Raw genomic sequence first — 27618 nt, 5'->3', positions numbered from 1 at the left:
AGAGGACAACCCTCATCGTCCCTCAATGCTAAATACCTTGGCCAGGGACTGCTGGGATTTGCAGTCTGAGGACAATCCTCAACATCCTTCATTGCTAAATATGCTGGCCAGACTGCTAGCATTTGCAGTCTGAGGAGCATCCTTGCAGCAACATGGGAGGTATAATACTGGAAGGGGTTTGCAGGGGCCAGACCTTCCAACGAAGCCCAGAATTGATTCGCGAAGCAAAAATAGTCTGACGCATTCCACCGGAGAAGTAAAATACCACTATTTAATATCCGTTTCCTTGTTAAATACCCCATTTTTCTCTCTTCAAGTTTGTATTTTTGTTTCTGTTTTTTTCCTCAGGACAATAAAATTTCCAACTTGAGCCATTAAAAAAACCACAGAGAAATTATTAGCAGCCTTTGGGGAAAGGAAAGAGGTCTTGGCATCTGAAGTTAAGGGGGATCGCGGTTGGCGCCGACGGAGGAGATTTCGACGGAGGAGCTCCAAAGGCAGGTAAGAAGCGTCTCCAAGTACTATATTACTCTTTCCATAAAGGAAAAGTAATAATCACCCACCCAAAAGTCTCAGACATTTGGAGTGATTAGTACAGATTCCGCTTGCGGCTGGACAAACACACAAAATGCACCATCGCACACAAGCCGTTCAACCAAGGGACTGCAGTGGCGGCAGGTGTGCGCCACCAATGGTTGTTGTATATATATATATAAAATACATTAAATTGTATTATAATACCGTAATATGTTACAATACTTTAATATGCACAACTGCACACAAGGGCCCGCAGCGACGGCAAGTGTGCACCGCCAATTGTTGTGTGATATGTTAAGTAGCAGCCACATTTGTTCAGTCTCTTACTCGGATGCGCACGTTTGCGCAACGTATTTTCCCGGTTCGGAAATTACGTTGCTGTTGTTGTTGTGCACCTTGGCAACCCTAAGGGTTTTCTTGGCAAGCTTCTTGCCAAGGGGGTTTGCCATTGCCATCCTCCGAGAGTGAAATAATGTGACTTACCCAAGGCAACCCAGTGCATTTACATGGCTGAGCAAGGACTCGAACCTTGCTCTCCAGAGTCTTCGTCCAACGCTCGCACCACTACGCCAGCTCTCCATGCGCCACAAATTTGCAACCAGATGCTAGCAAGGGGGACAAATGTGATGCGGTCACTAAGGTCCATAGGGTTTGATATGTGCCGGGTTTTGCCTCTGAAAGAAACATCTGAGCAGAATTAGACTGCAAGGTTTACTTGCAGAATTAGTATTTGCAAACGCAGGGAGGGTTAATCCTTCCTGCAATCCAAACAGTGAAATAAAAATCTCCATCACTGCGGTTGCCAAATCTCAGTCCCAGTCTTGAAAAAGGCAGGATACACATAAAGGGATGGATGGAAGAGTTTGGGGGAATTGGTGTGACATCCGCAGTGGTTCCCAAACAGTGGTCCTCCAGATGTTTTGGCTTTCAGCTCCCAGACAAATTCCTGACTGTTGTTCTGGGAGTTAAAATCCAAAACACACGGAGAACCAAAGTTTGGGATTCACTGGGAGAAGTATACGTTTGCGTTTGGTTTCTTGAACTTGGGGTGCTGTATGGGAGGAATGGGTAATGTCTACAGGACAGAATTCAGCTCCCAAAATCCTTTGAAAGCTACACTAGATCTCTCCGAACCCAAAACTCAAAAGTGACCTCAAGCAAATCTCTGGTTTCAAAAGACAGGTTTTGGGACAAAACACTTTTGCAGGAAAGTCCTGCCTTTCGTTTTAAGGCAAAAATCACGTTCAGAAATGGAAAGAGACATTGGGGATGGGTATATTAATTTTTCAATCCGAGGAAAGACTTTGGAGTGTGCAGAAGGAGCTTGTTGGGACACAAACACACACAACACACACACAACGGCCAAGGAGTGATGGGTTCAGGCACCATGCTACCCATTTGCATTGCCTGTCAGTCTGTGCCCACCATTCCTCTGCAGGTATTTCCTCCTTACCTGGTCATTCAGCAAGCGTCCACACCGTGCCACACATACACACAGTATACACACACTTTACACTCACCCATTTCTGCCCATCTGGGGCATGACCTATTTTCTCTACTCACTTGTCCAGTCACAAAATAAAACTCTGTTCCTTTTTCCCCCCCTTACCACCCTAAGACTATTTCGGGGTGGCAAGAGGGACATGCCTGAACCTCAAAGTGCCCTGAAAGAATTTTCCTTAAATTAAAGCTCAAGTGCAAAGGAAGGGGAAACACACTTTGGCACCCTGACCACCGATTGTCTGCCCGCTGGCAGCCATGCCCGGTCGTTGTGCCCACACATGGCATCGCCATAGAGATATTAAAGGTTTAAAACAGGAGAGGAGAAGGGAAAGCATCCAAGCAGGGCTAAGGCATCGGCCGGGGAAGACGGCAACGTCTCCCATGATCGGCCAAATTATTGCAAGAACAAATATCTCAGGAGATGATGGCCTCCCCAAAAATCAAAGATGGGGAAGAGAGTCCCTCCCCATATTTCTGGGGTCCAGCAAAATCTCAGGAAGACTAGAATAAGGGGTGAAGGTGGCATCCAGAGTTTTCTTGCCCAGTCCTCGTGGCACCGGCAGAAGGGACCCCATGGGCACTCCTGCTTCGGCGAGGCTTGCTCAGTAAATGGCGGGCATGGATTACAGCCAGCAAACCAGTCCTCTGTAGCAATGGTCCACCCCGAAGTTGGGCATGCGGGCATCTTTGGAAGATGGCACTCAGTAGCTGCTCTCGTGGCCTGTTAGGATGTAGAGGTTGCTGTGTGCCGTGGGGTTATCCGTGGGCGTGCTTTCAAGGATGATGTCTCTGGACAGAGGAGGAAAGAGGTGACAGAAAGGATGAGTGGCACAAGGGATGTGGAAAGTGCTGGGCACGGTTGCACTTCTCCTAAAGCAATGACCAGATAAGTGCAGCCTATCGGAGGTTGTCAGGGCAGCTGAAGTGGAACATAGTGTTATATCATACCTTCCAGTTGCCCCAGTTAAAGAGGCATCAAACTGGATTATTTCTGCAGTGTGGATGCAGCAAATAATAATAATAATAATAATAATAATAATAATAATAATACTTTCCCCACTTGCTGAAAGACTCACCTATGAGCGCCTAAGACCCGGAAAACTCTGGACTCATCTGTTACCTCTTGCGTTACCTGTTGTGGAACAAAACCACATCTCAGCACACTATACACATAGTTAAGAACAATAAAGCAATTGTTGTGTGCCTTCGTTTTCGACTTAAGGTCCTCCTAAGGCGAAGCCAGACTTAAAGGCGTCAGATTTCACCTGATATTAGAACCTAAGCAGGGTCAGATCTGGTTAGTACTTGTATGGGAGGCCACCAGGGAATACCAGGTGTTGCAGGCTATTTCATAGGAATGAACTGACAAAACCAACTCTGAAGACTCCTTGAAATTCATAGAGTCGCCATAAGTCAACAGGTGACTTGAAGACAAGATTTGTTCAGAGAAGGTTTGCCTTTGCCTTCCTCTGAGGTTGAGAGAGTGTGACTTGCCCAAGACCACCCAATGGGTTCCCATGGCCAAGTGGGGATTTGAACCCTGCTCTCCAGAGTCATAGTCCAACACTCAAGCCGTGCTGGTCCTCCTACAGATGCCCAGAAAAAGCCACAGTCAAAATAACAAGCAGGATCTAGTGTGGAGTCATGGTTGAGCACTGGATTAGGACTGCAAAGGACCGGGGTTCAAACCCTTGCTCAGCAATGGAAACCAATGGGTGGCTTTGGGCACATTGCACTCTCTCAGCCTTAGAGGAAGTCCATAGCAAACCTTGTCAAGAAGACCCTAAGAGAGGATCACTATAAGTCGACTCGAAGGCACACAACAACACAATAACAATTGCATTTGACTAACATTTTCTCCTACAATATTTCTCACAGGTCCTGATGTTGAGAGCTGTTCCGACAGTGGAATATTCTGCCTTGGAGAGTGATGGAGTCTCTTTCTTTGGAGGTTATTAAACAGAGGCATGATGGAAATATGTCACAGGTACCTTGAATGGTATAGGGTTGGACTGGATGGCCCCTTGGGGTCTCTTCCAACTCTTTTATTCTTGTAATAACATCCACTGTCCTGGGGACTAACTTTACTCACCTCATTGGATTCAAGGCTTCTGCCTTGCATGCCGTGTTTCCAGAAGGCTAAGACACTGTCTTGAAGGCACACTGCAGTAGAGCAAAGAGAGAAGAGAGTGATTTTTAGCACTACATTGGGCCCTTGGTATCTGTTAGGGTTTGGTTCCAGGATCCCCCCCTAAATCCGTGGATGCTCAAGTCCCATTAAATCCAATGGCGTAGCAAAATGGTGCCCCTTATATAAAATGGTAAAATGAAGGTTTGCTTTTTTGGAATTGACACATATTTTGAAACATTGGATCCATTGGAAATGAAGCTGCAACACCGCTTAGACCACCGTGGCTCCATGCTATGGAATTCTGGGATCTGTAGTTTTGGAGAGATTTAGCCTTCTCTGTCAGAGAGCTCTGGTGCCACTTGTTGTTTGTTGCTGTGTGCCTTCAAGTTACTTCTGACTTATGGTGGCCCTATGGTAAATCTATCGTAGGCAAGCTTTTTCAGAGGGGGTTTGTCATGGCCATCCTCTGAGGCTGAAAGAGTGTGGGTTCCATGGCTGAGCCGGGAATCAAACCCTGCTCTCTAGAGTCATGGTCCAATGCTCAAAACCATGTTCCCTGGTGCCACAACAAACTATACATCCTAGAATCCCATAGCACTGAGCCATGGCAGTTAATGTGGGGTCAAACTGGATTATTTCTGTAGTATAGATGCAGGCAATGTTGATGACAATGATGATGATGATGTGTAGTAAGAAAGCCATGTGGATATGGTGCCACATACCAATGGTCTCGATAGGGAAGTTGAAGGTGAGTTCGGGAGCAAGTGGTCCTTGAGGGACTCCTCGGAGGTTGACCACCCTGACGCAACCTGCAGAGACAACAGAAGAAGAGCTCTGGCCAAGGGGACAAAGAGACAATTCATGGGGCAAGGTGGGCAAAGAAGGAGGAAAAGTATGCAGAAGGTCAAAACGGCAAAGCAACTTACGCTCGAAGCACACGAGGACAGTGTCTCGGTCCATCTGAGTGACGTGGCTGGCTAAGACAAGAGGTCGGCCTGGAAGAAAAAAACAAGAGAGGCAACGCACAATGTGGGCATGCAACACAGAGGAGCTTGGATGCACCATTCAGTGAGAATTATAGAACCATAAAGTTGGAAGAGACCCCCAAGGGTCATCCAGTCCAACCTCATTTTGCCAGGCAGGAACACAGAATCAAAGAATCCCCAACAAACGGCCTACCGGAAGGGATCGAGGTGCTGAGTCCGGTGCTGAGAGAAAGGATGCTGAAATGGAGCTCTGTGCCCGGCTGATCACTGCCAGTGACCCCCAAGCACACCTGCGGGTATTCCTCCGTCTCCACCACCAACAGCTCAAACAAAGTCAGAGGATCAGGCAGCACCACAGAGACATGCTGGGAAGGGGGAAAAAGAAAATTAGAGAGCATGCATGTGCACAAGCCTGCTTTCTCAGCTGCCTGGAACATCTCAAACCCGGAGCTACCCCAGATAGTAATACACATACCTTCAGTAGCATAAACTTCTGCAAAGGCTCGTACCACTGCAGCAGCGCCAGGCTGGAGGGCAACGCGGCACAGAGAAAGGTACTCCCGGAGTACGGATTTCGGACTGAAACGCAAGAGACGAAGGATGGATTTGGGCTTGGGCCACTGTCCCGGTTTAAACCAAATGACTTTTGGTTTAAGGGGACTTGAGCATGCACAGATTTTGGTATCCACAGCACAGTCCTGCAACCAAACCCTAGCGGATACCAAGGACCCACTGTGTTTTTAATAATTCTGTCCATGGAACAAAGTTTGTGTACACTGAAACCATCACAAAGCAAAGGTGTCTCAGCACCATGCAAAAAGGTAACTGTTTTCTAGCAGGAAATGCAACAAATCAGAGACTCACCTACGCGGCATTTCAAGCATCCTTTGGTGTCCGCAATCTTGGCTGACAATGCAAATTTCCTGCCGAAAGGAAGGACTTGGTTTTAGCTTCAGGGGAAAGGAAGACATTGTGCACCAGTTTAGAAGCCAAAATGCAACACAGGTCCAAAATTTTTGAGACTGCTTTAACTGCCCTGGCTCAGTGCAAGGGAATCCTGGGGACTGTCATTTCCATTTGGCTGCATCTGCATTGCAAAAACAATCCAGTTTGCCACCCCTTTAATTGCCACAGCTCAATGCTATGGAAGAATGATAGTTTGTTTTTGCACCAAAGAAAACTAAAGGTCTTGCAAAACTGCAATTCCTAGCAATCCTTAGCATTGAGCCAGGGCAATTCAAACAGTCTCAAACTGGATTATTTCTGCAGTGTGTCTTGGGCCATAACCATAACTCCACAAACTCCAATTCAGCTACAGTGGGTTGAATGGAGACAACAGGGGTGGTAAATTCAATGAATGAATCTCCCTAATCCATCGGTCACTAGCTGTCTGGGGATGATAGGAGTTGCACTCCCACACATCTGGAGGACACTGGGTTGGGCATTGCAGTTTTCAATCTATATTCTGTCCTCCTTGTCTCCTCTTGTCTCCTTACCCCGCATCCTTCTCCCATGGGGACCCCCCCAGTCCTTGCTCCCCATCACCTCTGCCCACCTGGGGATGATGCGCTCTGTCAGCCGGTTGGTGGCAAGGGAAAGGGGGACTTGCCGCTTCTGAAGCTGGCGTCGCTGTTCAAAGAGCCCCAGGAGGTTGTGAGAGGAGATCTGGGACGACTTCCCTGCAGAGCAGAAGAGAGGAAACTTGAATGAGTTGTTGAACAAGAGGCAAGACATTGGGATACATCCTGATGCTGAGAGTGTGAGACTTGCCCCATGAATTTCCATGGCCAAGCCGGGATTCCCATATATTAGGGAGTATAAAAATGCTGGAGGGTATACAGCCCCTCTCAAAATGGCAACACAAACTGATGTAACATCCCTTCTTGTCATCCTTTTGAGAGGGATCATGCTGGCAAATGGAAGTATTTTGGTTTTTTGCAAGATGCAAAGGGACCTAGGATAGAATCTGGCCCTGGGCCCCCAAGAAATTGCCAGATCTAATCTTTTTGGGGCTTCAATCAGATTTAAACCCAGCGCTCCTGTAATTCCAATTTATTGAGCCCCAATAAACTGATCCTCCTGCTAACAAGACATACCCATGGGAGCTTTTTGGGGGATGTTCTGGATATATTTCTGCAGGTAGTTACTCACCAGCTAAAGTCAGTAGTACATTATTCATACAGTAGAGCCAAGCACACCTGTGTGGAAGGAGCTGGGAGGGAAAGGAGAAATAAAAGGCTTTTACTGGTTCTTGGAGGATGACTGGATTTTCATTGCATCATGAAACAGAACAGGGACACTTTTTTAAAAGGGCTCGGAGTTCAGTATGACAAACCTCATAAAAATTATACGGGTTTTTTATTTTTAGAGAGGATAAAACTCGTAAAAAAATAACGATAATGAAGATTAACACAGGGCTTCTGGGGTCTGCTTGGTATATTTTACTGGAACCTTGAGATCCACCAAACTGGAGCCAGCGGCAAAAAGACATTATACTTAAAACTAATGGATTCAGAGGACAGGAATTGGTTGAGTTGATCTCAGCTCAGAGTCCTCCTTTGTAACAAAAAGAAGATGAAGAAAGCCTTTTATCCAAAGCTTTTGTCATTCCAGCCATCCAGACAAGGATGGAAGATAAAGCAAACCAGGAGTCCAAAAGCCCTAAAAGATTTAGGACTTGTCTACATGGAGATTGAGACCAAGATTGCTGCATTGTGGCTGCAGAAACTAATGCCGTTTGGCTGGGATTCATGTTGGGACACATTCATGTTGAGTCCCTATATTAGGATAAAGGCGGGATATAAGAAAATAATAATAATAGGGATGTGCATGTTTTTCTGAAATGTCTTGAAGGCACGGAACAAAAACCTCACACAACAATTCAAGATTTCATGTAGTACTCCATTGCCCATTGTCCCTCTTTAATATGGCTCTCTTCCATATTAAACCCTCTGACCTACCCTCTTTGCCAGGTGGGCAGGTGGAAAACTCACCTTCTCCATCGTATCCTCATGGAGTTCGTGGAGATTGAGTGTGTAAATGCCTTCTTCCGCTCCCACCACCAAATACAAATCTGCAAGGAAGAAATGGAAAAAATATCAAAGCGCAGGCTGAACAACCGGCACCATCTTTATAACCATCTGTGACCAAAATCAAAATCAGTTACCAAAATCAAATGTTATCCAAAAGGGATACAGGGTGGATTTTACCTCTTGTTTCGGGATGGATCCAAGTGGTGGCCGAATTGATTTTCAGTGGGCAACCGTTGAAGACTTTGGAGAAACAGGCTCCCATCTGGCAAAGGGAGAAGAAGACCTTTGCAAAACGTTTTATGGGACTGAAGACCTCTGTGCGCCTTCACTGCTTTGGGGTGCCTTTTCACAAAGCACCGTTATATCCCTCTGATTCCCTTTTAACCACCATGGCAACATTCAATGGGATGCTGGGATTTGTAGTCTAGGAAGGAGCATTTGGGATTCTAAGCCAAGAGGTCAAACAGCAAATCCCAGGATCCCACAAGATGCAGATGCCATTGTTAAAAGTGGAATTGATCATTCTATGGTGTGATTATCTGACTGTCGCTCAGCTCCATCCGTAACCACCCAATTTTGCCCTTCGCGGAAGAAATTTTGCACCCAAGATACGCAAGGGATCCTGAACAACAGCGAAGCACATGGGACTTACGTGGACTTTTGGCGTTGGGGGCAAACCATGACAAAGCAGCCTCTGTGGGAACAAGAGGAGACATAAAGAGGAGATATAAGTGAATTAACTACAGATTATTTCTGCAGTGCGGATGCAACCCAGGTCACTTGTTTCCCAAGTCCAACTCAACTCAGTTTCTACTTCTGACCGCAGGTCTCCGAGATCATAAATATAGGGTCTTCTCCCCCATAAAAAACTTACCGTAGCCTCTTCTTTCTTTTTCATCGTGGCCCATTCAGTGGAAAGAAGGCAGTCTGCAGGTTTGGGGGAACCGGTTCCTGAGTTGTCGCTCAGCCCTGTATTGCCTATGATCCCAGAAAAACAGAAACACCATCCAAAAACAGGAGTCAGAAACTGGGGCATTCTTCTTGGGTGCCACCTCGTGCAAATCTTTCCAAACACATTGCCCTTTTCATGAGATGAACCAGCAAAAGTATTTATTTCATTTATATGCGGCTTTCTCCTGGAGCGGGGACCCAGGGTGGATCACTAAAACTTGAAGAATAAAAATGTAATGGCTGAATGGGGATTCGAACATCCAAACCACTCAACACTCTGCAGAAAGACCACCAAACATGGAGGGTCCACCACCTTCCAAGGCAAAGACTATTCAGAGCTCCATGCCAACCACAAAATGCCCTCCTCTTCATCCATCTTCCCGTCATTACCTGGCAAGGTCTGGTTCCTAGGATGCTCAGACTCCGAGAGCTCAGTGTTTTCCTCATGCTCCCAGGGAGCCTTGTAGGCCAGCTCCAGGTTGAGAAAATCCCAGAAAGGACCCCTTCTAATGGTGTCCAAGTCGCTCTCCCCAGGATCGCTGGACTGCTCCTCTTCCCGAGGCTGTGTAAAAGACCAGAAGATGCCATTCATTAGAGACGAATGGAGCAGTCAGAGTTGGGAGCTGGAAGGATGCAAGGAAGGATGGATGGAAGGACCAAGTTGGAGAGACGGAGGTGTACCTGTTCGGTGGGGCGGGCTGGGCGAATTGTGAGGCTCCTGCAGAAGAACAAGAGTTGGACACGAAAATCAGCAGGCTAACAAACTGCGACCAATTCAAAGATGTAGCCCTCCCTGTATGGCTTGCCCTGTGCTATGGCGCAAAGTGAACATCCAAGGACAGGGTTCCCTTGAGCATGTACAGAAGACCCAGCACTTAGGTTACCTTTCTTCCAGGGCTTCTTCCACTGACTGAAGGAGGCTCCTGAAAAGGTTGGGAGAAACAGCAACAATTGACACTCATGTCCTTGGGTCTCCTGCCCTGCAAACCTCTCCAAGCATTAAAGATGATTCGCAACTGTTTTTAACTTTGATTTTCTGTATGGTTTGAGCATTGGATTATGACTCCAGAAACAAGGGTTTGATTCCTCACTCGACCATGGGTGACCATGCGCAAGTTACACTCTCTCAGCCTCAGAGAGAGGCAATGGCAAGCCCCCTCTGAACAAATCTTGCCATGAAAACCCCGCAATAGGGTTGCCTTGTGTTGCATTGTTTTGCCTCCAAGTTGTTTCCGACTTACGGCCACCCTAAGGGTTTTCTTGGCAAGTTTATTCAGAGGAGGTTTACCCTTGCTGTCCTCTGAGGCTGAGAGACTGTGACTTGCCCAAGATCACCCACAAGTGGGGATTCGAACCCTGGTCTCAAGATCATAGTCCAACAGTCAAATTGCTCCTCCACACTGATTCACCATAAGTCGGAAATGAATTAAAGGTGTGCAATGACAACAACGGTGATAAAATGAGGAGCTGCCCCTTCCTGCGCCATCTTTCCAGCCACTACCAATTCCTTACTCTCCATCTCCTGAAAGCATCCAGTTCTCTTCTTCTTCCTCCTTCTGCAAAGTAAACAAAACATACCATTAACATCATGGGTAGAACTAGTGCTTAGAAAAGTCATCTCCCCACCTTTTCCATCTCTTGGCTACCCGCAGATTTGCATTCAAAGCTCCAGCTACTAAATCTCTAATTTTTTTAGTCTTCCTTATCCATCATTCCAAAATCTGAAATATCCCAAAGATTGTCTACATAGGTGGCTGAGATAGTGACATCTTTGCTTTCCGAAAGTTCAGTGTACACAAACGTATTGTCATTATTACGATGCAGCCAAAGACAGAGGCTGGAAACAGCCTTTTCTCTATGGAGTTTATCACACAGGAGTTAACTTTGGCATTAAAGAGACACTGAAGCGCATTCAAGGCATCCCAAAGATAAAGTTAAAATGGCGAGCAATTGCATGAATGATTACCACGTGCAATTGCACAAGTAAAGCGATAGCGGAAACACATGGTCGCTGAAATCCCGGAAGCAAAAAGATGTGCATTAATGCTTCTTTGTGACCACTCCAAAGACTTTTCTTCCCCAAACCTGAGCCAGGCAACTCATCCAATCTGCACCCATATATTGTGCATCCTATAATTTGAGAGTCATGAGTGCTGGACAACTCCAGAGACCAGGGTTCGATTCCTGGCTCGGCCATGAGAACTTTATGCATGTCACATTTTCTCAACCTCATGGGAAGGCAATGACAAACCTCCTCTGAGCAAATCTTGCCGAGAAAACCCTATGATAGATTTGCCTTAGGGTCGCCATATATCGGAAACGACTTGAAGGCACACAACAACAGATAAACACGCAACTTACCAAACTGCACCATGGTTCTGTTTCTTTCCTGAGTGGTGGACCAAATTTCACCTGATTAACTAATAAAGGCATTAAAAGAAATCCAGATTAGGTCAAAAGCAAGTTCCCAACTACCTCTGACCCAAACCCTCCTCTCCTAGGACAGCCATCCACTTTCTCTGGAAGGTGCCTTGGGAGAATTTGAAAATATGCGGGGGTTCGGTGTGAGGTTTTGGGTTGGATCTGGAGGAAACATTAAGACCCACAACTCACGTTGGATCTCTGCAAGGGTGCCTTCGACTTGCCCATGCTGCCTGTGCGAACGGATTTTGTCAGGGAAAACTTCATACGCCTGGATGGAAACAAGCAAACGGCATTTCTTTAAAACAGAAACACATGCAAGAATGACCTGAAATGAAGAACCAGTAGCTATGCTATTAGCAAAACAAAGCACAGTTTTGCTACACCATTGGATATAAAGGGACTTGAGCGTCCACGGATTTGGGTATCCACGGGCGATTCTGGAACCAAACCCCGAAGGATACCAAGGCTCCACCGTACCTCAAAATCACCATCGTCCAGGGTGGCAGCCGCCAGGTCGGGGTTTGTGGCTTTATCCAGCAGCTCGATAGCTAGTGTGCGGGCCAAGGGCTGGCAAACAAAAGGATGCTGGAAGACATGGGCATGATAGGATGGGTAAAGTGGACAGTTCCCTCCAAGCCCAGTGCCAACATACCTGCCGACCCCTCAGTTCCTAGCTGCCCATGGGCAACCAGGTTCAGCAACTCCGTATATCATTTTCCCAGAAGACTTTTCCCTAGCGCTTTATAGCTTTGGAGCCTTGTGAAAAATGGAAAATGACAGCTTGCTATGGTCAGGGGGGTGTCATAGCTTCTCGCAAGCCCTTGCGCAAAGAAGAGAGAACCAGAGAAACAAGACCTTCTATCCACTACTCAAACAGTCCCCGGTGTCTTTCCCAGCAGAGATATCCATAGATTTTTTTATCCGTGGAATCAAACGGTCACAGCTTCAAAATGTTCCCCCCGAAAAATATACATTCCAAAAAGCAAACTTTGGGTTTTTTGCCATTTTATATAACAGACACCGTTTTACAACGCTGTTGTGTTTAATGGGACTTGAGCATCCATGGATTTTTTTGTATCCAAGGGAGGTCCTGGAACCAAATCCGGGTGAATACCAAGGACCTATATTATATAAATAACCCAAAGTTTTAAATAAGCAACTCAAAACACTTTGTCCTTCCCCCTACCCTGGTGGGATGGGGGTCTTCCAGCCCAGCCTTGAGTCACCTGCAGGAGCTTTTCCGCAACGGGACGCTTCTTGGGGTTCTTGGTTAAGGCGAGCTTCAAGAAGTGCTGGAAATCTGCAGACCTGGAAGAAAAAGAAATGATTGTGTATCCACAAGAAACCAGGTAATACACTCCTTGTTGTTGTTGTTGTGTGTACACACACACACACACACACACACACACACACACACACAGAGTCAGCCCTCTGCTTTCCAGACTCTCTTCCCGCAAAAACGGAGACTCACAGATATTCAAGCCCCATAGGCTTGAATGGGGCATATGCCCGAAGCGCATGTGGGGTGTACTCCGTGGGGGCACACCCCATTGAAAGTAATGGAGGTCGCCCCTCCATGAATATTCAAGGCTGCGGATCTCAAGTCTGTGAGAATGGAGGGGCGATTGTGTGTGTGTGCGTGTGTGCGTGTGTGTATTATATACTCATGTATAAGTCTAGAAATTTTAGTCAAAGAATTGACCATCAGATGGTGTCCTCTATCTTCTACTCACCAAGACGCTTTATCTTTTAGTTTGGGGGGCTGGAAGCTGCTTTTGGACATCAACATCAAGGCCCTGGATGGGAAGGAAAATGAGAATGCAAGCTGTTTTCTCTCTCTCTGCTTTGAACATGTACTTTTAAACAAGTTTAAATTAACAAAGGCCATGTGTCTGCAATGCTTCCGTCGCCTTACAAACCATGGGCTGAGCTGCTGTTATGTAGCGAAATGTTTAGACACTTTGTTAGGAAGATGCAATTCAATTGCAGGTCTTTCCTCTCTCTGCATCCTTTTAAAGCTTCTGCTTGCACTGGAAGCTGGACAGCAATGCAAAAATGCAAACTGAGTCTCCCTTATAGAAAACTCTCGGGACCCGAAGTGGTTTGGATTTCGGATGTTTTTCAAATTTTGGAGCACTTGCATATACATAATGATATATCTTGGAGACAGGACCCAAGTTTAAACGTCTAAATTCATTTAAGTTTCATATACACCATATATTGGGGCCAGTGTGGCAACTGATCAGCCCTTTTCTACGGGCTGCAGGATAGGAATAGATTTAATTCTCAAGTCTACGTCTTGCTCACCTCATTGGATGAAGGTCGAAAAGCGGCGGCTGGAGCTCGGCCAGTTCTATGGCGGTGATGCCCAACGCCCAAATGTCACAGAGATGGTTGTAGCCTCCTTTTTTCTCCACCGCGGCCACCTCTGGCGCCATCCTGCCGGAGACGAACGGAAGTGTGAATTTTGGAAAGGGGAAGAAGGCAAAGGAAAGCAAACAGGTGCATAGACTTGCTCAGACCCAAAAGAAACCTCCAAGGTCCAACTTGACCATTTCACCATAAGTCAGAAACGACTCGAAGGCACACAACAACAACTCCCATCCAGGGACTATCTAGGGGATCTTTAGGCCAATATCAGAAGAGATCTAGCCCCATGTAGTTACCAATATGGGGTCCCAATGAAGGATTTCCGCTTGGCCACCGACGCTGTCAGCTCAGCAGAGACTCCAAAATCCGCTGTGGACAAGAAGGAAAGAGGACTATCATCTTTGGTATCTGGTTGTGCAAAAGAGGGGGGAGATATATATATATATATATATCCATCCGCTAACAAGCAACACCAAGAAATCCCCTCTATTATTATTTGGAAGAAAACCAAAGATTGCATAAACTGGTGCAACAAAACCAAAAAGAAGATTGCAATTTTGACATGGGATACTCTCTATACCAGATTTCTGCAGCCTGGAGTATTTCAGAGGTTTTGGACCACCACTTCCATCAGCCCTGGCCATTGTGGCTAATGGGATTTATAGTCCCACCCAGAAGTTGAAGGGGAAATTCCTCTATGTTCTTCACCTGTGCAAGTTTGCATGCACACTAAAGTCATTGAATAAGGGAAAATTTGGAAGCGAGTGACCCTTCCAAGGGTAGGAAAAGGTTTTTTTTCAGAGAAGGGAAGCCGAGAGAAGGAACTGACCGAGTTTCACATCGCCGTTGGTTGTCAGCAGGATGTTTGCCCCCTGGGAGGAAAGAAAAGAGACAAAAGGCTATCAAAAGAGGAAGAGGAGAAGGTTATTTTTGCAAAGACGGAGGTCTCCTACTCTCTTTCCACTTCAGCCACCATGCATCTTGCCTTCTTCTCTTAGGCTTTCATCTACATTGCAGAATTAATGCAGTTGAACACTGCCATGGCTTTCTTATTCCAGGAAATACAACCCAGAAGGACCACAAAATGAAGTTATTGATGTAATACAATATTATAATACAATATTACAATATTATAGATTGTTTTCAAAGTCTTACCTTAATGTCCCTATGCATTTTTCCTTTGGTGTGCAGATGATGGAGGCCCTGAGAAATAAGCGACAAGAAAGAGAAATGTTACTCTTACATCTAGTACGAAGAGGGCTTGACTTTCTAGATCTTGCTAGGTTGCAAGCCCCAGCAGCCCTGGCCAGTTGGACTGAAACTCCCATCATCCCCAGCAAGCCAGCATAGCATAGATGTGGCATACATGGTAATCCAATGTCCCCTAGACTAATGCACCTTGCCACATCTACGGTTTATTCACACTACACTAACTAATACTGCACACTATACACACTAAACTTCCAAAATCCAAACATTTCAGACCTGAGTGATTCAACCTGTGTCTTTCCTCTACACTAAATCCAAGGAACCATGGCAGTTAAAGCGTTGCGGTTGTGTAGTGCGGAACAGCCCTTTTGGAGAGGCAATTCAGCCTTTCTAATAATAATAATAATAATAATAATAATAATAATAATAATAATATCTTATTTATATCTCGCGTCTCTGGTTGGATGGCTTGAGGGTCCCAAAACAATCTTGGGGCCACAAGTCGACCCTTTGCTGAGCCCTGTTTTATTCTTCAAATCCCAGGGAGGTTGACGTCTTTTCTGGTAAGGTCAGCTTTCAGATCCACTGACACTCCCTGCCTTTCCATCTGCTTGCCTCTCAATCCCTCGACTATAGATGTTTTGAATACAGGAAGACAGGAAACAAAGAGAGCAACCAGAGGAAAAAACAGAATTTCCTCTTTCCAATGTATGGGACACTGCAGAGTCACGAGGCTTGGAAGTGGTGAAGAAAAGAAAGGTCTTCGCTGAGACAAAGAGAAATATGAAGTCCGTGGGTATCTCTCCTGCAGGAACACTCTTCTGAATCCTACATTTCCAAAAGCTAATTGTACTTAGTGAGCAAATAGGGGGCAAAATCACTTTGCATGTGACCTGAAGACCCTTTTTTCCATATTACAATGGGCCCTTGTTATCTGCTGGAGATTGGTTCCAGGAACCTCTGCGGATAACAAAATCTGTGGATGCCCCTCCAGAGCTTTACTCCAACGTTGAAACCATGATGTTGCCAATAAGCACCTGTTCCAAATTTAGCTCTGAAAAAAAATCCAGACTCCCAATCCTATATTGTTACAACCGTTCCAGACCTAAAAGCAATAAATCAGAGTCGGGATAAATTTTGCCCTGGGCATGACGAACGGGCACCAAGGTACCAGGCACACCTGCTTAACTCGGATTTTATTACCACCTGTAGGACACAGGGAGATGCTATTGGCATCTGGACCACAGGTATGAACACACTTGGTTCATATGCGTAACCATAGCTTCAAACTCACCTGGAGCGTCTCCCTGCAGACGTACGCGATCTGTTTTTCCAAGAGGGGTCCGGTCGCTGCAAATGAGAAGACAGCGTATTATGATATATTTTATTTATTGGATCTATATCCCGCCACTTGTCTCCAAATGGGACTCAAAAGCAGCTTCCAATGTAAATTAAAGCAGAACGAAACACTACGGAATACAAAAGGTTTGCATTAAGCCATAGATCCAACTCTTCCAACTCTACGCTTCTGTGAAACGGACCCAGGAGGCTGCGTTGAGCAAACCGAAGTTCCTCTTTCAAATCTCCTTTCCATGGGCTCCCATCCCCAAGCATGCAATCCATGGACAGTTGAAGGGGAAGTTAAAAATATCTAGAAAGACTGTTGCTGCATTGCAACAGGTCAAACAGGAAGGTTTCTTATTTTTAAAGCGGTGCCGCACACGGATAGGGAGTGCTGGTTACCTGTGAGCCTCTGCACACACAAAACCAAATTTTTGCTTTCATGGCATGCTGAGATTCTAGTTGAGACTGGCCCTTTCTGCACAATCCTTTGTGCATTTCGCCCCAAAATTTCCTCAGGAGAGACCCCGAAATCCTCCCAGACTTTCCAAATGGCAACCCGTTCAATGAGTACAACCAAAGGAAGCTCCAAGCAGACCAAACTCCAATGTGAAGTTGAAGACTTTCATGGCCGGCATCCATAGCTTTTTGTGGGTTCTTTGGATATTTCAGAGAAATCTTCTCCGAAGATGCCAGAGCCACAGATAAAGGTGAAACGTCAGGAACAAACTCTTCTAGAATATGGCTGCATGGCCCCAAGAAAACCCACAAAGAAACTAAACACCAAACTCCCTTTCGCAAAATGGAGAGAAACTCACTGTGGTAGATCTCTTGCAAAGAACCTCCTCCGCAATATTCCATGCAAATCCACAGCCGGTCATTCCTAATAAAGCCACAGGAGAAAGAAAGAGAAAAACTTTCACTGGGCTGGAGAAATCCATCCATGAAGGGCTGCAACTCCTTCCCCTTAAGAAGGCATTTCCAAACCTAATTTGCTTTGCAAGCTTTTAAAGCAACAGTGAGCCACAAGGCCAGTGGCCACTTTGCAAGTGACTCAAGTGCTCCAGGGTCACGTTTTGGACTATCTTATTATGTTCGGTGACCGGCTGTGTCTTCCTAAGTCCCAGTCCGGGTCTCTTTCCCCAAGGGCCAAGTCCTCACCTGAGGTAGCTGCCGAAATACGCCACTACGTTGGGATGGCGACAATCCCTGAGAGTGGTGATTTCCTGTTGGATAGACCCAATGTCATCCCCTGGGGGAAACAAAACCATAGAAAGCAGCATTTTAACAGAGAACACTTGCAATTATAGCGAAGGTATTGCTATATTACTATCCTAAAGGCATCAGATCCTGCATGATCTTGGATGCTAAGCAGGGTCAGACTTAATATTTGGATGGGGGACCGTCAACAAATTGACAAAACCACCTCTGAGTATTCCTTTCCTAAGCATCATTTCGGAGCTGTCTAGGAATGTGAGAGGCTACTGAATGTTTTTTTCAGGTCATCTGATCCATGTAGGTCAGTGTTGCTAACTCTGGCTGGCAGCGGTGCTCCCTATGAAACCCTATAAAATGTATGGGGTCGACAGAAGTCAATAGGCAACCTGAAGGTGCACTGCAAAACCATGACACTGTGTGCTTCTATCTGCATCTTGGAGTTATCATTGCGATGAGCCACTTTGAGTCCCCATCCACTAAAGCCAGGATTCCTGTACAATTTTAGCGCATGCTCTCAGCCTCATGGGATGGCAATGGTAAACCTCCTCTGAACGAATCTGGCCAAGAAAACCCATGATAGGTTCGCCGTAGGGTTGCCATGCGTCGGAAACAACTTGAAGGCATAGAACAAGAAGAACAAATATATGCCAAGCAACCAGTGTGGCATCATATTTTGAGCACTGGCGTATGTATGGGTTTGGAGACCGGGGTTCAAATCTACGCTTGGCCATAGAAACCCATTGTGCAATCTTGGGCGAGTCACACACTCTCAGCCGCAGAAAACCCATGATAGGTTCACCTTAAAATCACCATAAGTTGGAAACAAATTTATTATTATTATTATTATTATTATTATTATTATTATTATTATTCCTCACTTCTCCAAAAGATTGAAGCTACTAACACTAAAACCTCCATAAAATACAATAATCACTTATTACCATTAGATCCCAAACCCTCCCTAACCCTCCCATCCACAATAAAATACAATTAAATGATTGAACAATTATTAAAACAATTATTAAAATACAAGGCAAAAGGCAGTTAGGGCAGTTGTTGATTGATTACATATGAGGCTGTTGGAATATTAATCTGGGAAGGATTAATTAAATTAAATTAATTAAATTGAAGTCACACAACAACAAAATATGCACCAACACGGTTAAGCTAGATCCCACAGTTGTGCAACTGGCACAACTTGGGCAATTGCCCATTGGGCATCAGGGCACAAAATAAAAAGAGAGGATAGCTTGAACATTTTTAAAGCGATTAGCAACTTGACGGACTATCTTCAGGCAACCTCTGAGCTATTATAACTGTTTGTGCAACCTTTTATTTTGCCGGAGTAGACGGGACTGCCCACGCCATTGCATTTCCAGTTTCTATCTACGGTTGCAAAAGTTGGACGGTGAGGAAACACACATCCACAGTGCACTACAATAGAATTTGGTTTGCAACGCTGGAGCATCGCTGCCAGCCAGAGCTAGCAACGCTGGTTTAGGTGAACCAGATGATCTGACAAAGTGTTTGGCAGCCTCCCACATTCCTAGACGGCTCTGGTAGGATGATGATTCAGAACAGACAGCAAATCTCAAGCTTATGGCTATGTGCAAACTGGGCCGACAAGTAATAAAAACAATGACTCAAGGGAACGAGGAGCAGGCAAGCATCTGACTTAAAAGCGCGTGCTTTGCTTTGCATGCAAAATATCTTGGATGCCAAGGGGCAGGTTGAAGGTAGACCAGGCTGCGTTCGGGTTTCTGCCTCTCAGCAGTATAACAATACAGACTGAGTCTTCCTTATCTGAAATATCTGGGACCAGGAGTAATTCAGATTTGGGATTTTTTCAGATTTTGGAACATTTCCATATATAGTGGGCCCTTGGTATACATGTCAGTTTGGTTCCAGGACCCACCATGGATACCAAACCCCATGGATGCTCAAGTCCCATACAGAACGGCTGCAATAAAATGGTATCCTTAATATAAAATGGCAACATCAAGGTTTGCTTTTTGAAATGTATATAACTCTTGGATATTTTCAAGCCGCGGATGCTTGAATCTGTGGATAAAGAATCCGTGGACACAGAGCTGAATGTATGTAAGCTTGGAGATGGGACTGAGGTCTGAACGCGAAATTCATTCCTGTTTCGTATGCACTTTATACACATAGCCTGAAGGAAATTTCATACACAATATTTGTACATGAAACCCAAACCACTATGCGGCACAGGCATAGAAATGCAACCAATCGCTCAATCAATCTTCGATCAATCAATATCCTCTCTCCCAAATACAGAAATTGGAAATTCCAAGAGCAGCGGAGACTGAGACTCAAAGCCTTACCTGGATCAATTTTCACTATTTTAATGGCTGCCAGTTCCCCGGTCTCTGTGTCTCGGGCCTGCGGGGATGAAGAAATAAACGTATTGAGAATAAAAGCAATGGAAAGATGGAACAGGATGGGTTTTTCTCCCCATCCAATATCATGGGTGGCATTTTAACATCCATTAAACCACATAAAATTAATAAGAGGATCACAAAACAAGGTTTGGGGACACAGTATAGAGGTATAGGTGCCTTTGACGTGACACAATTATTTGGTTACCATTGGATGCTGTGCACCTTGACTTGAGAGTTGCAGCAACAATTTGTCACTTTGCCTCGGGCAGCAAAATTTGCAGGGCTAATCCGAATTCAGAACTATCTGCCTCTATCACAACAATAACAACTATGGCAGGGAGCATTGGTGCAAGAGCATCCGTAGTAAACACACACTGCATTAAGTCACAGGCGTCATTTTGCTCCAAACAGCGTGTTTCCTGAGACGTCATTCACAGGAAATTCTCCACTCAAGTCACCAAAGACTTCTTCACGCACCTTCTGTGGCCATAACGCCAAAGATTTGAACTGAAATACGTGCATAAAATACTGGGGAAAGCTTACATTTCATTCTAATTTATTTCACTTAACAGCCTAAGACGTTTGCCACCGTCAGCAATGAATTTCAGGTGCAGTTCTGGGATCTCTATGGGGCTGTTAGTGGATGGGGAATCTGCATGTCTATGTAATTTGGCAAGGGAGGAGAAAGCAAATCTCAGGATATGATTCCCATCTTAGACCAAAGCACCCTTTGACCAAAGCATCCTTATGCATTCTCATTCTCAAGGAGGGGAAAGAGAATTGCATGTTTTGAAACCGGCCTAGGAAAGTTGGCCTGTTTGTTTTCACCAAAGCCACAGACAGAGGGGTTGGTTTGGGGGGGGGGGGGGGAGGCCAGCCCCATTCCTCTCTCCTCTTTATCCTGCCTGAGGATGTGGCAACTTCCTGCCCTCCTTGCGGAGCAGGCTCTGCTAGCTGAAAGGGTGTGGGGTGTGCATTTGTGTGTGTTTGTGTATGCATTTAATGTAATCGCCTGTGGAACTCCCTGATTCTATTCTCTTTTCTCATTCAGATCCAGTCTAACCCCTTGCTGTGCAAGGATGCCCGGCTAAAGTACGCCTGAAAGATGCCCACCCAACCTCTGTGTAAAGAGACCTCTTCTGAATGAAACTCCGCCACCCTTGAATGCAATCTATTCCACTGTCAAACAAGGCTTGTACAGTTTTTAAAAGTTCTCTTAATGCTCAGGTGGGATCTCTTTTCTTCTCATTTCAATCCACTGGTTCTTGTTCTGGTACAGCATAAAATAATCTCCCAGCGGGCCCTCTGTATCCGCAGACTTCGGATCTGCTAATCTAACCTCCGGCTCAAAGACATCACTTTGAACCCTGATTTTCCACAGATCAGCCCCAGGACATATAAATTAGTAGTGCTAGGAACCTCTGGGCATGTCTAGAGTGCCTCCACCAAATTTCCCAGCAGCTCAAAGCTGCGTTGGAGGAGTCCTTCTAGTTAAACTGCCTCATATTCAAGTTCGCCGGCTCTCCTAGAAGAGAATCCAGAGTGCCTTTGGGGACCACAGAATCCTAGATTTGGAAGAGACTCGATGCCACCTAGTTCAGTTAGCTTCTGCCATGCAGGAATACACAATCCAAGCACCCCTGACACATAGCAAATCCAGCCTCTGTTTAGAAATCTCCAAAGAAGAAGACTCCAAAACACTCCAATGAAACTGTCAAACAGCTCTTACTGTCAAATGCATCTGAGGAAGTAGACTAAAGTCTAGGAAAGCTCATGCTGCCAACATCTTTCTTTCAGTGAGTCTCAAAAGGTGCTACAAGATCCCTCTACAGACTGAGTCTACAGACTAACACGGATATATCTTTGAGCTCTTACTGTCAGTAAAAATAGTCCTATAGATGCAATATCCACACAAGTCCAGTCTCATAACCCATCATCCCTCAAAGCAACCCAGGGCTGCAAACAGGACCCAGGAGTCCGGCTTTCTGACCCATCCTTTGTCTTAAGAATCTCAGGAAATGCCATGCTAGATCCGAACAATGCCGGTTTCAGTGGGGGACGATCCTATCTCCAAAGGGAGTCCAAACCACAACCTAAATTTGGCCACAAGAGGAGGAAGAGGGAGGAGGAAGAAGCAACAGAAAGACTGGCATTTCTCCAGTGCCCAGCGAGCCACAAATGACACACCTTTGTATTGCACGGAAACATCCCCTTCAGTGCAAAATAATTCCCAGAATTTGCTAATAATAATAATAATAATAACCAGCATTCTGAAGTGTGGGATATGTAGTTTGTTGTGGCACCAGAGCTCTCTGACAGAGAGGCTCAATATCTCACAATACATCAAACCCCAAAAATTGATATCATTTAGCCATGGCACTTAAAAAAGCTGATGCCAAACCGCATTCATTCTGCAGTGTGGATGCAGCCCTCTTCCAACAAACTGGATCTCAAATTGCAGCGATGAAGGCCTATAGTTTTTTATCCTGTTAACAGATGAAGGAAAGAATTCCACAGAAGCATCCAAGTAAAGAGCCAACTTTGCTCCTGTCTCTTCCAAGGGTTTTCGCCAATGCATGCAAAAATTGCTGGAATGACTGACACGGTCTTGGCACTTGCTCTCTGGATGGTGGCTGGTGGGGAGGAATCGTTTCTCGGCCACAACTCTTCACAATACAAAGGACAAAGCAAGTTCCCGCTGAAAGCCCTTGACATCACCCTGCTGTCCCTACGTGAGCCCTGGCAGATCTGACAACCAGAAGGGGACCCAAGTGACCCCACAAACGCAAGGCCTGAATTGTAAAAGTGCCTTTCAGCTGGAAAAAAGCAGATCCAAACATGGTGAGGCTTGCTCTTTAGACTGCTGAGTCCCCAAAGGAACGGATGCACACTTTTAGTTCAGCTCCTCCAAAATGCTAGCCCAGGATAGGTGATGTTTTCTGGTCCAGGATCCAAACCCCGAACACGTCCCATTGTAGCAAATTTCCTACAAAACCCAGGCAAAGGGTTGGATGGATTTGGCCAAAAATCTGTATCCTAGCCCTAACCAACCATTGACCCTGTGGATGTTTTGGACTGCAACCCCCAGAATCCCACAGCAGTCACAGCTGATTATGGGGGTCCTTTGAGTTGCAATCCAATCCATCTATAGAAATGGTTGGGGGATCCTAGGAGTTGGCTGCAAAATTTGCTATGGGATCCTAGGATCTATAGTCCATTTGCAAAGTTGACTGTGGGATCTTGGGAGCTGCAGTCCAACCCAGCTGCAGAATTTGCTATGGGATCCTGGGAGTTGTAGTCCAACCCATCTGCAGAATTGGCTATGGGGTTCTGGGAGGACTCTGAGTTGCAGGGAGCTATGCTCCCCATTCAGATTTTTCCATTTTTCTCCTTGCTCCAACAAATACAGGCCCCAGAAGCACAGAGGCCTCCATGCAAACTAATACCTCTCTTGTCTACTCCTTCGCCTGTTCCAGGGGAGCAGATTTGACAGGTCAAGGGGTACATCTGGGATTATTTCAGGGGCTGCACAAGCAGCCCAAATAATGAAACTGATGAAAACAAAACCAGAAGTGGCTAAAAGTCTGGCTTTGGCAAACTGTCTCTCCTGGGGGTCAATGAGTCAGGCTATTCACACCATCTAACCTGCAATTGTCTACTATGACTGGCATCCCTGAGTCAGGATTTCTTTCCTATCCCTACCTATAGGCCTTTGGAGACTTCGCCCTTCTTTTGCCAGGAGAACCCAGATCAAGCTGGTTAATTTTCTTGTTAAACGGTAGTGATTCTGGTGCCTTCAGGTCATTTCAATGCATGGCAAGCCCATCACAGGGTTTTCTTGGCAAGATTTGCTCAGAAGGGGATTTACCTCTTTGCTTTCCTCAGAGGCTGAGAAAGTGTGACATGCCCAAGATCCATGGCCAAGTGCGGCTTTGAACCCTGGTCTTCCAGAGTCACTGCTGAATGCTCACATCACAGTAACACAACAGAAATGACCGCCGCTGCCAGGTCAACTGGTGCCAAAACTCTCTGGCACATATCGAGAGACCAAAGAGGAGGGACAGAAAAAGAAAAATGTGGTTGTCAGTGGCTCCAAACCAATGCAGGCAAAAGCACTGCCAACAAGACAGAGCAGAGAAAGAAAAAGAGAGACGCTGCCCATCTATACTTAGCAAGCCATATAATACTTTGCATGCAACAGAAATGCCTCAGGCTTCTGATCTCCAGCCTCCTCTGCCATATCATCAGTCCCCCTGTTCATTTCCATTCTAAACTATGACACCTCAAATTTGTAGTGAGAGCTGGACCACCACTGCCAGCCAGAGCCGGCAGCACTGGGCTAGAGGATGCTTTGGGGATCTGACTCAGGAGATGGTTCTTTAAATCCTAGCACCCTTCCCAGCTTTTCTCCAGGACCACCACCAAGAAGTCCCCCTTCTTTAGTCCTGGTCTCCCTCTAAACCCTAGAGCCCTTCCTAGACTTCTTTTGGCACCATCACCACCAGCAGCAAAAAGACTCCCCTAATTATTCCTCGCTTCTCTCTAAATCCCAAAGCCCCTCATGGCCTTCCTTTGGCACCACCACCAAAAAGTCCCCCTAGCCTTCCTTTGGTACCACCACCACCACCACAGCCCACCCCCCTTCCTCTTTAGTCATAATCTCTACATCCCAGAGCCCCTCTGGTCTTCATTCGGAATCATCACCAAAAAGTCCTGATGCCTCAGTCCCAGAGCTTTTCCTGGCCTTCCTTGGGGACCACCACCACCATCATCAAGTCTCCCCTTCTTACCCCTGGGCTCACTCTATATCCCAGAGCCCCTCCTGGCCTTCCTTCGGGGAGACCACCAAAAAGTCTTGGTCTCTAAACTCCAGAGTTGTCCCTGGCCTTCCTTTAGAGCAGTGGTTCCCAACCTTTAGTCCTCCAGGTGTTTTGGATTTCAACTCCCAGAGGCCACAGCCAATTTAGCCAGTAGTAAGACATTATGGGAGATGAAGTCCAAAACATATGGAGACCCAAAGGTTGGGAACCACTGCTTTAGAGCCACCATCACCCAAAGGTCCCCCCTCCTTAGTCCTGGTCTCTACATCCCAGAATCCCTCTGGCTTTCTTTTGGGGCCACCACCAAAAAGTCTAGGTCTCTAAACCCCACATTCCCCTTGGCCTTCCTTTGGCACCACCACCAAGTCTCCCCTCCTTAGTCCTGGCCTCTAAACCCTAGAGCACCTCTGTCTTCCTTTTGGGGCCACATCCAAAAAGTCCTGGTTTCCAAACCCCAGATTTCCCCTGTCCTTCCTTTGTCACCCCCACCACCAAGTCCCCCTCCTTAGCCCTGGTCTCCAAACCCAAGAGTCTTTCCTGGCCTCCATTTGGAGCCACCCCCAAAAAGTCCCCCCTCTTTAGCCCGGTCCCTCCCTAAACCCCAGGGCCCCTCGGGCCTTTGAGGGGCTCATTCTCGAGGGATCCCGCCCCCTAAGAGCCCCGGGCCTTGCCCTGCCTGCCCCCCAGGGCCCCTGGAACTGGGTGCCCCCAGACCTCTCCAAGCGCGCTCCGTGCGTAATTTTGCGCATGGCGCTCTGTCCATTGCGCGCACCTTGTAGACGTCTCCATAAGTGCCCGAGCCGATGCGCTGGACCAGCTCGAAGCGGAGGCGGGGGTCCTGGAGGGAGACGTCCCTCAGGGCGGTCATGGTCCCCCCACCGACCGGGGATCCACCGCCACCGAGAGCCAGGGGCGGGCGGCAGGGAGGAAGACACCGCCCTCCAGGGGCGGAGTGGAGAAGCGGACCATGGGAAGGCCCAGGCAGGAAAGGAGGGAGGAGCAGGTGAAAGAGGCGCCTCCCAGGCTGGGGAGGGATCCAGCAAGGGGGGCCCGGGGCATGTGCTGAGGGCTGGCACAGCCAGAGCAGCCCAGGGGTGCAGGAGAGCCCTCTCCTCCCCTGCTTCACTCAGCTCTCCAAGTGCAGTGGTTCCCAAACTTTGGTCCTCCTCCAGGTGTCTTTAGGATCCCAGAATCCCCAGCCAACTTGGCCAAGAGAGCATTTTCCGCGTCAGTCATCAAGATTATAAATAATTAATCAATTTATTAATCCATAAAAACACCCCTGCAGCCTTCTAATGCACCTCAATAGCTGGTGAAAGACCAAGAGTACCCAGCAAAATTAAAAGGTTGGATCAAGTCGTGCAAATGGGACAGGAGATGTTTTCACTGTCGGGCAACAAGGGCGATTTAATAGGTGTCACGCTTGCAAATTTTTGGGAAGCCAGATACTCTCTTCTATACAACAGTCCTGCCATTTCAGCAATGTTCATACAGTGTTGGGTCACTATGCATGTTGGCTTTCAGCAGCTGTGGTGCTGTACAGTGAATTATCCAGAAGGTGGCAATGCTAGATAATAAAGGAACAAGGATCTGGCTATTTGTTTTTGCTCCCTTCAAAGAAATAATTATGTGTCAGTTTTATTGTTATTGTGTGCCATCAAGTCATTTCCAACTTATGGTGAGCCCAAATGGGGTTTTCTTCGCAGGACTGGCTCAGAGGCGGTTTGCCACTGCCTTCCTCGGAGTCTCTTATCGAAGATCAACCAATGGGTTTCCGTGGCCAAGCGGGGATTCAAACCCAGAGTCACAGTCCAGTGCGCAAACCACTGGCTCTCTGCCAATTTGATGTGAAAATAATATCTGCAGCAGTGTGCGCAATTGAGACAGCATGGCATAGTGGTTTGAACTGGAGATGAGGGTTCTCCAACTCTGGAGGTCATGGTTTGAGTCCCTGGTCAGCCATAGAAACCCAGTGGGTGACTTTGGGCGAGCCACACTTTCTCATGGCCTTAGAGTCGCCATAAATCGGAAACGACACGAAGGCAGACAACGACAACAACTGGAGGAAAGAGGCTTTGGCCTGGTCGAGAAGAGATTTTCTTTTTATCCCAAACACTGCAAGTAACTCAAAGGGAAGGCGGCCAAGACACTAAAATGCCGGTGAAACGTCAGGAATAAACTCTTCTAGAACATGGCCCGAAAAACCCACCAAAAACTAGGCTCGTTTTGGTTTTTTCTGCCCATCCGGCAGTGATGTTGATCCGGAGCAACGGAGCGTGTTGGAGGAGTCAGCTTTTGAAAATAAGATACAACTGCGCTGTCTGCTCCTATCATTGGAAGCATCCCAGCGGAGAGAAGCCCTTCGGGTGGATTCCTAAGGGAGGGACCATTTGCCAGAAAGCTTTGATCGGTGTTATCTCAGCAGAAAGGCAAAGGAAGGGGGACTTTATTGAAGTATTAAAGAAAACACCTCCTTGGTTATGAAACAGCAACGAAAAACAACAAGCCAAGTCTTGCTGAACACCAGAAGCGTCCAAATATTAATTTGACTACAGCACCAGAACTTGTCTCTTCTTGGAAGCAAAACAAACAAGGATCCACTGGACTTGGGTCGGAGACCACTAAAACTACAAACACCGAAGGGCTCTATTTCAGAGAAAAGAACTGGCAAAACCCCCTTTGAATATTTCTGGC

At 46.5% G+C, this 27618-nt stretch overlaps 1 protein-coding gene and 1 long non-coding RNA gene across 3 annotated transcripts; one reads left to right on the top strand and one right to left on the bottom strand.

Moving 5' to 3' along the window:
- Nucleotides 1-253: 253 nt before the first annotated feature.
- Nucleotides 254-25813, bottom strand: MAP4K2 (mitogen-activated protein kinase kinase kinase kinase 2). Its single transcript, XM_089483823.1, has 32 exons — nucleotides 25697-25813; nucleotides 20048-20105; nucleotides 17646-17736; nucleotides 17303-17367; nucleotides 16438-16493; nucleotides 15090-15137; nucleotides 14764-14806; nucleotides 14231-14303; nucleotides 13872-14003; nucleotides 13298-13360; nucleotides 12791-12872; nucleotides 12042-12149; nucleotides 11754-11832; nucleotides 11502-11560; nucleotides 10653-10696; nucleotides 10025-10063; nucleotides 9822-9858; nucleotides 9531-9702; nucleotides 9064-9167; nucleotides 8842-8883; nucleotides 8367-8451; nucleotides 8151-8230; nucleotides 7309-7369; nucleotides 6713-6836; nucleotides 6022-6080; nucleotides 5633-5736; nucleotides 5351-5522; nucleotides 5098-5166; nucleotides 4894-4980; nucleotides 4133-4203; nucleotides 3117-3172; nucleotides 254-2829 (listed from the first exon to the last, which is right to left on the bottom strand). Exons 1-32 carry the CDS (start codon nucleotides 25790-25792, stop codon nucleotides 2742-2744), a joined length of 2547 nt encoding a protein of 848 aa, XP_089339949.1. The 5' UTR covers nucleotides 25793-25813; the 3' UTR covers nucleotides 254-2741.
- LOC149302134 (uncharacterized) lies at nucleotides 412-21371 on the top strand. 2 transcript variants are annotated; one of them, XR_016272177.1, is made up of 4 exons: nucleotides 412-501; nucleotides 3919-4027; nucleotides 12775-12913; nucleotides 21156-21371. It is a non-coding gene; the product is annotated as an uncharacterized LOC149302134 (long non-coding RNA). The 2 variants fall into 2 exon arrangements; XR_016272178.1 differs by lacking the exon at nucleotides 12775-12913.
- Nucleotides 25814-27618: the final 1805 nt, after the last annotated feature.

This window comes from Sceloporus occidentalis, unplaced genomic scaffold (assembly GCF_023333645.1).
Source record: "Sceloporus occidentalis isolate IW3139 unplaced genomic scaffold, rSceOcc1.0.p SCAF_20, whole genome shotgun sequence".
Taxonomy (NCBI): domain Eukaryota; kingdom Metazoa; phylum Chordata; class Lepidosauria; order Squamata; family Phrynosomatidae; genus Sceloporus; species Sceloporus occidentalis.
The sequence above is the reverse complement of the archived record's forward strand: the minus strand, read 5'-3'. Positions and strand labels throughout refer to the sequence as shown.